The sequence below is a fragment of the Hibiscus syriacus genome, unplaced genomic scaffold (assembly GCF_006381635.1).
Source record: "Hibiscus syriacus cultivar Baekdansim isolate YM2019G1 unplaced genomic scaffold, ASM638163v2 tig00002684_pilon, whole genome shotgun sequence".
Taxonomy (NCBI): Eukaryota; Viridiplantae; Streptophyta; class Magnoliopsida; order Malvales; family Malvaceae; genus Hibiscus; species Hibiscus syriacus.
In genome coordinates this window covers 373,983-388,833 of record NW_024061939.1, presented here as the reverse complement: position 1 = coordinate 388,833, position 14,851 = coordinate 373,983, and the positions used below count along the sequence as shown (strand labels likewise).

Genomic DNA, 14,851 nt, shown 5'->3' with positions numbered 1-14,851 from the left:
AATATTTTTTATTAAATATTTTTGGTATTTTTATTTAATTTTTTAAATAATTATGATCGTCCGGTTCTTCCGACCGATTGGACCGGTTTGATCGGTTAAACCACTGAAACGATAGCATGGCCGGTTCGCTAACCGGTCCAGTTCTGAACACCATGGAAACTTGCACCCGCCAACCACTTCATCCAGTCTTGGGGTATCTGGCGCCCAGTTGTCTACTCAAGTGTGATGGAGCTGACTTAGATCCACTGACTGTCGTACTTCTGCTATGAGTAACTAGGGTGTCCTGATTTTTTCCCGAGTGTTAAACAATGCTAGTTTTATGTAACCCTAGCTGTTAATGTTTCTATTGCTCTAATAATTATTATTATTGTTATCGCTTGAAGTCTTAGTTGTTGTTATTCTAAGTATTTAGGGTACCTCGGGTCTGATCCCTTATTCCTTGAATTCTTTAACAAAATATATTCGTGGGTATCGATACTGACTCTTCAGTATCGATAATGAACCCTAGTATCTATACCCACCTATTGGTATCGATACCCCCTGTCTGACGTGGCTGCTGGGTTAAGGCAATATTGATACTCTAGGTTGAGTATCGATACTTTGGTACTGGGGTATCGATACTTGACCGAGTATCAATATCAAATTGAGGTTTGATGTTTTAAAAATTTCCCCAGTATCAATTCCCATATGGGGAGTATCGACACTCCTGCCCTGGTATCGATACACAATGAATGAGTATCGATACTACCCTTATAAATCTGCCTAATTTATGCTTGACTGATGAACAGTATCGATATTGTTTATACAATATCGATATCATGCTACTGGTGCTCTATTTTGAGCATGAAAATCCTATCTTTCATCCCCAAACACCCCATTAAGGTCCCAAACTGATGACTAAGTGTTTTATTTGATTTTAAGGGGCATAAAGAGGTCTTTAACATACTGAAAACACATAAATGATGCAAACTACCATGAATATGCTTCAAGCTTATACAACTTACCAAACTTATCTAAATGATCTACATGTGGCAAAGATGAGTCAAGAGTGAGTTAACTGTTGATTCTAAGCTACTAGAAACGTCAAAAGCTTAACCCAAGGTAAGCTTTTCCTTCATCCTAGCTTTGGAGATCTCTCCAACCTCTTTCACTAAACAAAACCAATTGCAAGGATTACTAGTTGAGTGTAGAGATTTATGGGGCTTTAAAAACATTTCTTAAGCCTATAAACCCCTGGAAAACATATTAAAACTCAACAGTTTGCTAAACCCCACAAAACATGTTTTTGGTTCCCATGGTGAAAAGGTGAAGTGGAAGGCTTAATTTAAAGCTCTGAAGTTGCTGAATTAAATCTTTACCTTGGCTTGCTGAAAAATGCTGGAACTAATATAAAATTTTCACCTTTGTTTTATCTCCCTAAGAAAGTAGAAGAAGATGAAGAATGGGAAGAGAAAAAGACAAGGAATAGTTGAGAAAAGTGGGAGGGGACAACATGACAACACCACAATTAAAACATCTTCAGCTTTTGAAATCTTTAATGGGGAAATTACTTCACTGGTCCCTCTGATTCTAACTGTAGACTAAAAACACCCTTTTTATTCCCCAACGGACTTAACTCAAGCCAAATTCCATCTCAATTTGGGTCAAAGTTCTTATAAGTTAAGGAATTTACTTACCGTCTCATGTTAGCCCAAAACTCCTAACTCGGGATCCATGGCATTATAAAGTTAGCTTGGTGGTTGGGTGTTTGGTATTTGTTAAAAAAGGACTTTGGTTTGAATCTTTTGGAAATCAATTTTTCATTTTTCATAAAATGATTCTAAGAAAACGACATCGTTTTGGGTTTTTTGAGCATCAAAATCGTTGCTCCTAAACGATGTCATTTTGGTGTAGGAGCAATGTCACGGTGCGAATATGCCATGTCATCGTGTCTTTAAGCCATTAACGACGGGGTGGCATAATTGTAGTGAAACATAAATGTCAATGATAAATTTGACAAAATTGAAACATCAGTGGCATTTTAGAGCCCGAGGTTAAAGGTGAGTGGTATTTGAAGTAGTTAACCTAAAACAAGTTTACTTTCAACTTCTAAAAAGAGTACACTAAATCCAAAAATATAAAGAATTTTATAAGAGTTCTTGCATAATCCTTTTAATGATCAATCAAGGGTCTGTTAGTCCCTCTTTCAAGAAAATTTTTAAAGAATTTGGCGTCAGAATCAACAAAAAATAGATGCACTCTTTGAGATAAGGATCAGTGGATTCAATGCGGACAAAGTGAACTTAAGACTAGGTTTTTGAATTCTTTCCAGATTAAAGCGAATGAGTTCAGTGGAGGCATATGGATCCTACGGAATGCATCAGTTCAGGTTGAGATATTAAAAATCTCCTCTCAATTTGTACATGGTCGAGCACAAGATGAAGGATCGAATTCATGGATTCACTTTACAGTCATTTATGCCAGCCCGCACGCCACAAAACATAAAGAAATCTGAGGCCTATTAAGAGATCTGAATCCAGGGAAGGAAGAGCCTTGGTTGCTGGGTGGTGGTTTTAACTCAATCATTTAGAGAGACAAACAGAAAGAAGGATCAAATCGAGGGTCTGGAGTGAGCAAGTTATTTCAGGAGTTCATTTTCGACTTTCAGTTATTGGAAATTGAATTTAGAGGAGCTGAGTTCACATGGAAATGTGAGGGGCTATAGAAGCGTTGAGATCGCCGCCTCTTTAATGAGGATTAGGTTACCTGATTCCCCATGACCCCTGTTTCACATTTGAACCATATGGGATTCGACCATTGTCCACTTCTACTTCACAATCCAAATTTGAGTGGATGAACGGAAGATACACCCTTCCGTTTTATATCGACATGGCAAGCCCATCTAGCGTTTGCAGATTTTTGCGAAATTATTGGGATGATGGGCAGGATGTTCTTAAAAATATTGAGAGCTTTACGATGAAGGTGAAGGAATGTAACACATTAGCATTTGGACATATTAGAAAGAAAGAAAAAAACATTATTGGCTCAACTTATTGGAACCGGTACAGCCCTCCGTCGAGCTCACTCGAACCGCCTGATCCAACTAGAAGCAGACTTAAAAATAGAAATCAATGAATTACTAGCAAAAGAGGAGCGTTTATGGCTATAGAAATCCTTACAATAATTGATTACGCAAGGCAACAAAAATATGAAATACTTCCATGCATGTACCATGCAAATGAGAAGAACTAATCACGTGCATGCACTCAAAACACAAGATGGCAGCTGGTGCTCTGATCAAGATTAGTTGAAACAAATGGTTGTCGATTTTTATAAGAGAAAATAACATCAGTGACCAAAAATCCCATATAATTTACGATTTTAACCAATTTTTTTTAGATTTGTCAAAATGACCAACAAAATCGCAATGCAATTTCTAATTCGCAACGCGATCTCCAGTATCGCAAATTCGCGCTGCATTTCGCGTTGCGATAGTTGAAAATCGCGTTGCGGTTTTCCATTTCGCGTTGCGATAGTCTACAGTGTCGTTGCGATTTTCCATTTCGCGTTGCGATAGTCTACAGTGACGTTGCGGTTTTCCATTTCGCGTTGCGATAGTCTACAGTGTCGTTACAATTTTCCATTTCGCGTTGCGATAGTCTACAGTGTCGTTGCGATTTTCAATTCACTTAAGAATTTTCTCTAAAAAGAGAGTATCCGCGCGGACGTGTCGAAGACACGTATTACCACAACCACGACCACGAGACGGTGGCGGCGGCGGCGCGCGAGAGTCCCCCTTGTTCTCTTTCACTCAACAAGGAAGTGCAAAATCCAAACCTTAAATACCATTCTCAATAGTGTTTCCAAAACTATGTGGGATTGAGCATTACCAAGACTTAGATAATAGAGTATATTTATACAATGTTCAACTCATTAATATGGTGAATCCTATAGTAGTTTCAGCTTTTTATACATTCAAAGATAAGCCAAATTCTATATATTTAGTCTTTGCATTTTATTCGACTTAAATAATTACGTGTTGATATATAAAAAGATAGCGAGATCAAGATAATTTGTTTAATGAATTATGTTGTACAATGATTAGACTTAAGAGTGGAGAGAGGATGGTGAGGTGCTTGAAGGAGAGGTAGTGATTAGTAATTGAGTGAGACTAATGATCCTGAATGTTATGCTTGATGATCTTTCAAAATATTTAAAGAGACTCTATTATCTATGAATTGATAAAATAATTTATGAGTTGAACATTGTATAAATATCTCTTCCTCATAGATTTTCTTATGTGATATAGTTTGATATGATACTGTAAGATCCGTGATATTACTATTGGGAATGCTCAATCCCACATAGTTTTGGAAACAATATTGGGAATGGTATTTAAGGTTTAGATTTTGCACTTCCTTGTTGAGTGAAAGAGAACAAGGGAAACTCTCGCGCGCCGTCGCTGCCGTCTCGTCTCGGGTCGTGGTCATGGTCGTGGTCGTGGTAATACGTGTCTTCGACACATCCGCGCGGATACTACCTTTTTAGAGAAAATTCTTAAGAAACAAATGCAATACCATTTTTAAAACTATCGCAACGCGAAATGGAAAACCGCAACGACACTGTAGACTATCGCAACGCGAAATGGAAAATCGCAACGACACTGTAGACTATCGCAACGTGAAATGGAAAACTGCAACGCGATTTTCAACTATCGCAACGCGAAATGGAAAACCGCAACGCGATTTTCAACTATCGCAACGCGAAATGGAAAACCGCAACGCGGTTTTCAACTATCGCAACGCAAAATGGAAAATCGCAACGCGATTTTCACCTATCGCAACGCGAAATGCAGCGCGAATTTGCGATACTGGAGATCGCGTTGCGAATTAGAAATCACATTGCGATTTTGTTGGTCATTTTGGCAAATCAAAAAAAATTGGTCAAAATCGTATATTATATGGGATTTTTGGTCACTGAGGTTATTTTCTCTTTTTATAAAGAACTTTTCACTAGCATAAGCATTTACGGCTACAAGTACACAACTAGGGGTTGTTTCCCTAACGTTTCAACAGCTTCTTTGGAAGGAGTTAACCGAGAGGTTTCAGATGAAGAAATTAAACAAGTAGTTTTCTAATTGGGTGCTTTCAAAGCACCGGGGGCCAACGATATACACGCTGTGTTTTACCAACGAAATTGGTCAATCGTCAATAAAAGTGTACAGAGATTTGTGAAGGATCTATTTGCTGGAGGTATGTTCGAAGAATCGTTAAACCGTACATTACTTGTCATTATAATACCTAAGATAAAAGCCCCAAAATTTATCTCTCAATTTCGACCGATTATCTTTGCTCGGTTATTTATAAAGTGGTCACAAAACTCATTGTTAATCGTTTAAAACCTTTGCTTCCCACGTGGGTCTGTCAAAACTAAACTAGATTCGTTCTTAGGAAATTAATTACAAAAAACATCATTATAGCTCAAGATTTTATGCATACTGTCACGGGCCTAGACTACTGCTAGTAAGCTCGTGCGACCTTAGTCGTTTTCAAGGTCGAAAATCAGCTAAGTAACCCAAACCTCCACTAAGCAAGAATGCTTAGAACGTTAAAGAGATGGGCGCTCAAATGGAGAAGAGAGAGTTTAGAGTGAATGCTAACTTGTATTCCTCAATCTGAAGTGTGTAAATGAGGTGGGGGTGAGCCTCCTTTTATAGTTGGAGCCCCCTACAATCAACGGTTAAGATTAAATTACATCAACGGTCAGAAAAGAGCCCTACTCTATCTATAACTCTAAATTAAAGAATAATTAGTGGGAATTATCTCTAAGATAATTTCAAATAATTATCATGCCTCTTCTCTCTCCAAGGTGGATGGGCCAGCTCTGTTGGGTCTTCTAGAAGGCCCAAAACATGGCAAAGATAGTCTCTGGCAGCCTTGAACGAACTGGGCTTGGTCTTGGGCTAGCGGTCTATGACATTCTCCCCCACTAGTTCTAGCGACGCCCTCGTTGCGCGACTAGAGTGAAACCGGTCTATCTTATCTCGGAATTGCCACAAGGCTTCGGAAGGTTCCCAACTTCCCTCACTCTCTGGAAGTCCCTTCCACTGAACAAGGTATTCATGCCTTGGTCATTTTCCCACTCCATGAACGGCTCTCTCTGCATGGATAGCTTCTACTTCTCTCTCGTATGAGACCTTTACCCCGACTGGCGCTCGGTGTGACTTGCCTCGATCTAGCTCCTCCTCATCTTGATGGTATGTCTTCAACAAACTCACATGGAACACAGGATGAGCTTTGATGGTCAAAGGTAATTCTAATTTGTAGGCCATGGTGCCTACCCGCTTCAAAACTTTGAATGGCTCCTCGTATCTTCGTACAAGCCCTTTGTGATATGGGTTGCGCATGATACCACTTAATTTGGCAAGGACTAGGTCACCAACCTCAAAGTTTACATCCCGACTCTTTCGATCTGCCCACTTCTTGGTTCGCTTCCCGGCCTTGAGCAAACAAGCTCGGGCTAGTTCATGTTGTTCTTGCCACTCCTTGGCAAATTGGTATGCTGTTGGATTCGGCCCTTGGTACCCGGTCACAACCGCATTTGGTGTAAGCGGCTGTTGCCCGATAATAATCTCAAATGGACTCTGATTGGTCGCTTCACTCCTCTACAAATTGTAGGAAAACTGGGCTACATCCAACAATTTTGGCCAGTCACGTTGTGTGGTACTCACATAGTGCCTCAAGTAGGTCTCGACGAGTGCATTCACTCTCTTGGTTTGCCCATTCGTTTGTGGATGAACACTTTTCGAGAAGTTCAAGCTTGATCCCATCAACTTGAACAACTCCTTCTAGAACCTCCCAGTAAACCTTGTGTCCCGATCACTGATAATCATCTTTGGAACACCCCAGTACTTCACCACGTACTTGAGAAAAAGACGAGCGGCCTCCTCGGCTGGAAAAACTTTGGATGCTGGAATAAAGGTCCCATACTTGGAAAATCTATCCACCACGACCATGATGCTAGAAAATCCGTCGGAAACAGGCAAACCAATAATGAAATCCATGGAAAGACTTTCCCATGGTTTCTTGGGGATAGGTAGAGGCTGCAATAATCCAGCTAGTCTCCTCTGCTCTATCTTGTCTTGCTAGCACACAAGACAGGTCTTTACATAGGCCTCGACATCATTGCCCATGTGCGGCCAATAATAGTGCTCCGCTATCAAGGCCAAAGTCCGGTGGATCCCCGGATGTCCTGTCCACTTGGAATCATGGCATTCCCTCATGAGCTCCTTTCGCAATCCTTTAAATTGTGGCACATAGAGGCAGTGTCCTCGAGCATACAACAAGCCTCCATCTAGCCAAAACTTTCTAGTCTTGCCCTCATTGGCAAGCTCAATCAATGAAGGGGCTATCGGATTATGTGACAACCCCTCTTTGATGCGCTCCCGCATTTGTCCCGTCGGTAAACTCACAAACTCCATGTCACACCTTCGACTTAAGGCATTGGCCACGGAATTCACTTTCCCAGGTTTGTTCTCCAAGGACAAGTCAAACTCGGCAAGGAACTCTTGCCAACGAGCCTGCTTCGGTGACAACTTCTTCTGGGTTAAGAAGTAACTGTTGGCAACATTGTCTGTAAACACCACGAACTTGGACCCAAGTAAGTAATGTCGCCATGTGCGCAAACAGTGCACAACTGCAGTCATCTCTTTCTCATGGACCGTGTATCTCCTTTCGGTCTCATTGAGTTTCCAACTTTCATAAGCAACCGGATGTCCCTCTTGCATCAGGACCCCACCAATGGCAACGTCGGATGCATCAGTGAATACTTCAAAGGGCTTGGTGTGATCTGGCAACACCAAAACTGGCTCGCTTGTCATAGCAAGCTTGATTTCGTCAAAGGGACTTTGACACTTCGGGCCCCAATCCCACGCCTTGTCTTTCTTCAATAACTCGGTTAAATGGACGACGATTTTTGAGTAACTTTTGACAAACCTCCGGTAATAGTTGGCCAACCCCAGGAATGATCTCAGCTCCGTCACCTTGGTTGGCACTTTCCATTCATCAATGGCTTGAACCTTGTCCCTATCCATCCAGATCTTGCCACCTCCAATAATGTGGCCAAGGAAAGGAACCTCCGTTTTGGCGAATGAGCACTTCTCCTCTTTGACAAAGAGCTCATTCTCTTGCAACACCAGAAACACTTGCTTCAAGTGTTCAACATGCTCCTCCAACGTCTTACTGTAGATGATGATGCCGTCAAGGTAGACAACAACGAATCAATCCAGAAAAGGTTGCAATACTTTGTTCATCAGGGTGCAAAAAGTGGCTGGAGCATTCGTGAGGCCAAAGGGCATCACAAGGTATTCATATGAACCGTACCTAGTCACACAGGCTGTCTTCGGTTCATCTCCCTCGACTATCCTGACTTGGTAATAGCCCGATCGCAAATCTAACTTAGTGAACCACCTTGCACCACCAAGCTGATCGAACAAGTCTGCAATGAGAGGAATCGGGTACTTGTTATTCACCATGAGCTTATTCAAAGCCCGGTAATCGATGCACATCTGCAAAGAACCATCGTGCTTCTTTTGAAACAGCCCTGGGGTAGCATAGGAGGACTTGGATGGTTGGATGTAACTGGCATCGAGGAGATCCTTAAACTATCTGCGCATCTCCTCCAACTCGGGTGGAGCCATTCGGTAAGGAGCTCAAGCGGGTGGCTCCGCATTTGGCACAAGCTCAATCTAGTGATCCACCTCCCTCTTTGGAGGCAACTTCTTAGGCAACTCGGTATGCATCACATCTTGGAATTCTGCCAACACGTGGCTCACCACGTCGGGAACTTCCTTGGTTGTGACTGGCTCATCACATACCAAGACATCTAAGAAGGATGGTTCCTCCTTACATGCCGCCTTCGAGAATTGAATTGCGGATAGAACTTTGGCTCCTACTCCGGGCCTTCGGCTCACTGGAACAATGCACTGTTGCTTTGGATCCAGGATGCACAAGCAATCGGCAAAAGGTACTGGGAAGGCATTGATATGGTCCAAGAAACTTAACCCAAGCATGAAGTCGAAGTCATCAAGAGGAATCACCTTGATGGCTTCCGTTCCGGACCAACCTCAACAGTTAACTCAATTCCCTTTACGACCCCCGCAATCGGAACCTCTTTGGCATTGACGGTCTTGATAGAACCACTTACTTTCTCAACATAAAGACCAAGTATCTTTGCAACTGGTTCTGACATGAACAACTCTGAGGCACCGGTGTCCACTAGTGCACTCAATTTCTGGCCAGCAAGGGTGATGTCAACGAACATCAACCCCTTCTTCTTCCGACCTTTCTTGACCTCCATGGTGCTAAGGATGGAGCCAAGCTTTAGAGTCTCACTCTCTTCCCCATCTTTCTCCTTGATGGCCGAGAGTTTATTCTTCTGCGGATAGTCCCTCGCCAAATGCCCTTGGCCCTTGCAGTTATAACACTGTATAATTTGCTTGTCTTTCTTATCCGAGTGCTTACCATTCGATGGCTTGCCAGTGCCACTCGAATCTTTATCGGATTTGGATGCCTTGTCCCTATCACTACTGCTGCCTCAGAACTTCATCTTCGGTTTGGAGTCCACCTTCTTGACGCCAAGCTCAATGATTGACTCGGCCGTCGTCAAGGCAACCGAGAGTTCCTTAACTCCTCGTTGCCTTAGCTCGTTCTTTGCCCATGGTTTCAACCCATCCATGAAGGTGAAGAACCCGTCCTCTTCACTCAAATTTAGGACTTGGAGCATTAGTTCGACAAACTTTTGAACATGCTCCCTCAGTGACCCTTCTTGCTTGAGACGCCTCAACTTAGACCGCGCCTCATCCTCAGTATACTCTGGGTAGAACTGTTCTTTGAACTCAACTTGGAATTCTGCCCAGGTCTCTATGGCAGCATTCCCACACTTCACATCATTGCATCTGTGTCGCCACCACATGAGGGTAACCTCTGATAAGTAAACACTAGCGATGCTTACTTTCCTGGCATCCTCCGTGATTCCTGTGGCTGCAAAGTACTGGCCCAACCCCCAAAGGAAATTCTCAACATCCTAGGCGGACCTGGTTCTTTTGAACTTCTCTGGCTTAGGGATGTCACCCAAGGCTTTGGGTGCAACTGTGGCTATGTTATTCCCGAACGTAGCTTTGCACACCAACAACTCGGTCTTGAGCAACTCGACCTCCCTCTTTAGCTCGACCACCTCAAAATCAGAACCCTTGCTCTTGAGTTCCTCAACTTCCTTCCTTAAAGCCACCACCATGGCTTCTAAGGAATCACCTCGATCAGTTGCCTTCACATCTAACTCATTGAGTGAATCCTGAACCTCCTCCCTGATACTCTCCAAGGACTCCAGCTTATCGAGATCCAATGATCCCAGCCTCTCAAGGTCTACGGACTCCAGCACATCCAACACTACCTTGGCTTCCGTCATGGAATCCTCGAGCCTGGTAACCTTCTCCTGGATAGATGTGAGAACATCTTTCGAGGGTGCTCTCTTCTTTCCAGTATTGCGAGTTCCATTCCCATCGGAACCCGTCGCTTCGCCATGTTGTGGTGCCATCTCGAATCAACAAAAATCAGCAAAACAGGCTCTAATACCACTTGTCACGGGCCTAGACTGTTGCTAGTAAGCTCATACGGCTATAGTCATTTTCAAGGTCGAAAATCGGCTAAGTAACCCAAACCTCCACTAAGCAAGAATGCTTAGAACGTTGCGAAAACAAAGGAAATGGGAAAAATAAAGAGATGGGCGCTCAAATGGAGAAGAGAGAGTTTAGAGTGAATGCTAACTTGTATTCCTCAATCTGAAGTGTATAAATGAGGTGGGGGTGAGCCTCCTTTTATAGTTGGAGCCCACTACAATCAACGGTTAAGATTAAATTACATCAACGGTCAGAAAAGAGCCCTACTCTATCTATAACTCTAAATTAAAGAATAATTAGTGGGAATTATCTCTAAGATAATTTCAAATAATTATCATGCCTCTTCTCTCTCCAAGGTGGATGGGCCAGCTCTGCTGGGTCTTCTAGAAGGCCCAAAACGTGGCAAAGATAGTCTCTGGCAGCCTTGAACGAACTGGGCTCGGTCTTGGGCTGGCGGTCTGTGACATTACCATGCAGTTGAATAAAGGGAATAGAGGTTTTATGGCAATTAAAATTGATTTAGAAAACGCCCACAACCATCTTGACTGGAGTTTTATTGACAATACCCTCCAAGATATCGAATTTCCAGACAATATTCGGACATTAATCACACGGTGTGTTTCATCAATTACTACACAAATTTTAAAAGAGGAAACTCACTCTAACCTTTCCTTAGATTCACTTTTTGTAAAAAGCATGATAACTAGAAAAATATGCGATTAGGTTTTACATTTCTTGCAAAGCATGCGAACTAGAAAAGAACGCGGTTAGAATTTATTTGCCAAACAAAAGCATTGGGGTAGAGATCATGTATGGGTAAGACCTATTAAACCATGTTTGGGTAGACAGCATGTAAGGGTAGGTATTACTATTCTGTTAATTATTTTATTAGGTTCTAGCTTGTCTTCTGTTTTGATTTCCTTTCTTTCTTGCATTTGCATCATCATACCATTCTCATCACCATGACGAAGAGGTGTTAATTCAAAAAAAGTGGTTACAAAAAATGGATGGTTTTCGTATTGACACATGGACTCCATAATTAGGTAGTCAAATCCAAATGATCGATGGTCTACAAAAGAGTTAACTGAAAAAGGAAGAGCTTAAAGCAGATCCATGACTCTCATCAAAGGCATGAAAATCGAGATGATATCAAAGGGTCAGATGCTAACTGGAACAAGACTGAGAAGACCTATACGAGAGCTGAAGATCATTTTCCTCTTGGAAAATCTCGTAGCAATAGAAGTTTAAAGATCCAACAATTACTATGGGTCGACATCATCGAATGTAATAGACGATTCAAAAATACCAACATCATATATATTGAGAAGAGACCAGGACAGAGACATGAAGAAAATGAAGCTCGTGAAATTTGACTATCTGATATGAGGAGAGTTTTTGTTTTGACAAAGGTCTTCCTAATGCTGGTCACTAATTAGAATTGTCACCTTTTACATTTTCATTTTGTATCTTTGCATCCTATATTTACACTCTCATATTTGCATATGTGTATTCGTATCTCTACATTATACATTGAATGATATTTAATCATTTACACATACATCAATCTTGGAGTATGAGAATGATTCGTAGAGGATTCCATTGCAAAAATCTTGAAAGTAAATTGAAGTCATCCTGTTCGCACTTAGAGATCAATTAAGAGACATGGATGTGATGTTAACACCATAAATGAAGTTTAGGGCATACCATTAAGATTCATGGGGCATAGAAGAGCAAGGTCCAGAATTTGATTGATCAAGGGGCATTGACCTTTAACGCGTAATGAGACATTCTGACGTGAATTAAGAAGAAGTTCTTACATCCACCATGAAACCTTATTGCACTGGCATTGTCTTGTTTGAATGTGTTTTTATTCTTTCTTTGTTTTCTTAAATATTTTATAAAGAGTTTGATGCTTGAACTTATGTCACCTTTTAAGGTTATAAACAATGGATCAATTTTTAATCTTTTTGTTCTTTGAGTACCAAATGGGTTAAAGATTCTATCAACTCTTCAAGAATTATAGATCTTTGTCAAGTGAAAAGATTAGACCTCTCGTATCCCATCCAAAACCAAACATACGACCACTCGATTCTTTACCAAAATAATTTGTCTTGACGTTACCCCTCTCTGAGTCCCCAAAGCCATACTCTTATCTTTTCCGAGGCACCAAGTTCATACTATTACCTTTTCATGTAGGTCAATCTTTTCATAACACTACCCTTCTCCAAAGACATGAATTCAAAGTCACACCCTCACCTTCTTAAACGCAAAACCATCCTCAATTAAACCTTGAGAACAAGACATACATTTGTACGTGAATCATTCCTGCAGGAGAATCGAGATAATGCATCATGGATCATCTTTCTCAAGATAAGCTCAAATAATTGGGGCATGCTCGAATCAAGAAGACGAATAAATAAAGGGAACGATTGAAATAATTATATCATGTATTAATTACATTAATTTCATTTAAATAAAAGTTAATCCTGAATATATATCCCCCTCGGGATACCTCTTTTGCAAGAACTTTTGTGATGAAATGATGAACGGATTTGTTTCATTATCCCTTCAAAAAAAGAGAAAATATATCCCTTGTCCCCATTTGAGCCTATGATATTTTTCTTTTGATTCAAACCTAACCAAGGATCACCCTCCACATTAGGGGGAAAGGTAAAGGAAATCTTCTCGCATGAGTGAACACCATCAGTCCAAATTTTATTACAAAAAAAAAAGTATCTGTGAAATAAATGGAAATAACAAGGTATCGTAAGGTGGATCAAATATAAAGTGCTAGAGAAGCAAATCAAGTCGAAAGCAACAATAGATGTTCCAAGTGCAAGAAATAAATGATGCTCAAATGGAAATGACGAAGTCTCTGAATAAAGAGAACAAATAATGTATTCAAATCAAAATGAAGTTCAAGATTCAACAATAAAGCGGACATGAAGCACAAGAAAATAGTCACTCCAAATAAAATGACTCAATGATCCTCAAACCACAAGGTTGATCAAGTACAAAGATCCATATTCAACAAGAAGATCAAGAAATACAAGATATTAAAGAATGAAGATGAACTCTAGGGTGAAAACCCAAAAATTGGCAGTCTAGAGGGATCCAGAAAAATAAAGAAAATAAAATACAAATTGCAAAAAGATTCAAATAAGGTAAGGCAAGATTGAAGACATCAGAACCAATTGATCCTTAGTTTGATCACCCTTAAACACTTGTTTGGGCCTATTTATCCCTTTATTTCATATTCGTAAGCCTTGACCTACGTTACGTGCATGAAAAGTCCCTTCTAATCATACATGGATTTCTAAATAGAAGAGACTATCTTCAGATTTCATTCCGCCTCTAAGGGTTAATCTTTTATATGAAAAAATGGTTTTCTAAAATCTTTAATGCATGATAAGAAAAAACAAAAGGGGGTTTGTTGAAACATTTTAATATTTCGATATAACAAATTAAGTTAAATGGATTTTAAGATTTTCCAAATGATTTTCTAAGTATATTCGATATAACTATTCGAATATCAAAACATTACTCCAAATATTTCAAAAATCATTTTTAATCCTTACTTAAGTGTAAAATTAAGTTTTAATCATAAAACAATTTCAAAATAATTTTACAAAGTATTTCGAACCAATTCAAAGCCAAAAATTACAGATTGCTCAGAGGGAACCGATTCCCCCCCATAGGAGGAACCGATTCCCCCCTGAATGGTTTGGCTCCGAGATTTCCAGAATGCTCGGAGGGAACCGATTCCCCCCAAGGGGGTACCGATTCCCCCTTGTACAACGGTCGAAATATTTGAATTTTACACTTAGGGAACCGATTCCCTATGAGGGGAACCGATTCCCCCCACGCTCCAAGCTGTTTTATTAAATGTTTTCACACTAAAACGGCTATAATATCTTCTCTAATCATCCCCAACGTTCAGAAGTGATCCAAGGTGTATTTAAGCAAGCTTAGAAGCCATTGATCAAAAACAAGAAACATCAAGCAACTAGAATCAAGAGAGAATCAAAGAGAAAGCATCAAACCTCAAGTTTGAGCATTTCAAGCCTATTTTCATTCAATATTCATTTTGCTTTCAAGAACACTTTTTGTGCTCAATTGTATTCATCTTTGAGTGTTCTTTTCTTTGTTCTATAATTGTGCAAACATCTTACCTTGTGAGGTTTTCTTGTAAGTTTG

At 40.5% G+C, this 14,851-nt stretch overlaps 1 protein-coding gene across 1 annotated transcript; it reads right to left on the bottom strand.

The window, feature by feature from the left end:
- Positions 1-6,826: 6,826 nt before the first annotated feature.
- On the bottom strand, positions 6,827-10,572 carry LOC120148589. Its single transcript, XM_039161669.1, has 7 exons — positions 10,073-10,572; positions 9,677-9,934; positions 9,077-9,568; positions 8,738-9,035; positions 8,361-8,545; positions 7,205-8,219; positions 6,827-7,123 (listed from the first exon to the last, which is right to left on the bottom strand). The coding sequence occupies exons 1-7, from the start codon at positions 10,570-10,572 to the stop codon at positions 6,827-6,829; spliced, it is 3,045 nt and encodes a 1,014-aa protein (XP_039017600.1).
- Between the last annotated feature and the right edge of the window lie 4,279 nt (positions 10,573-14,851).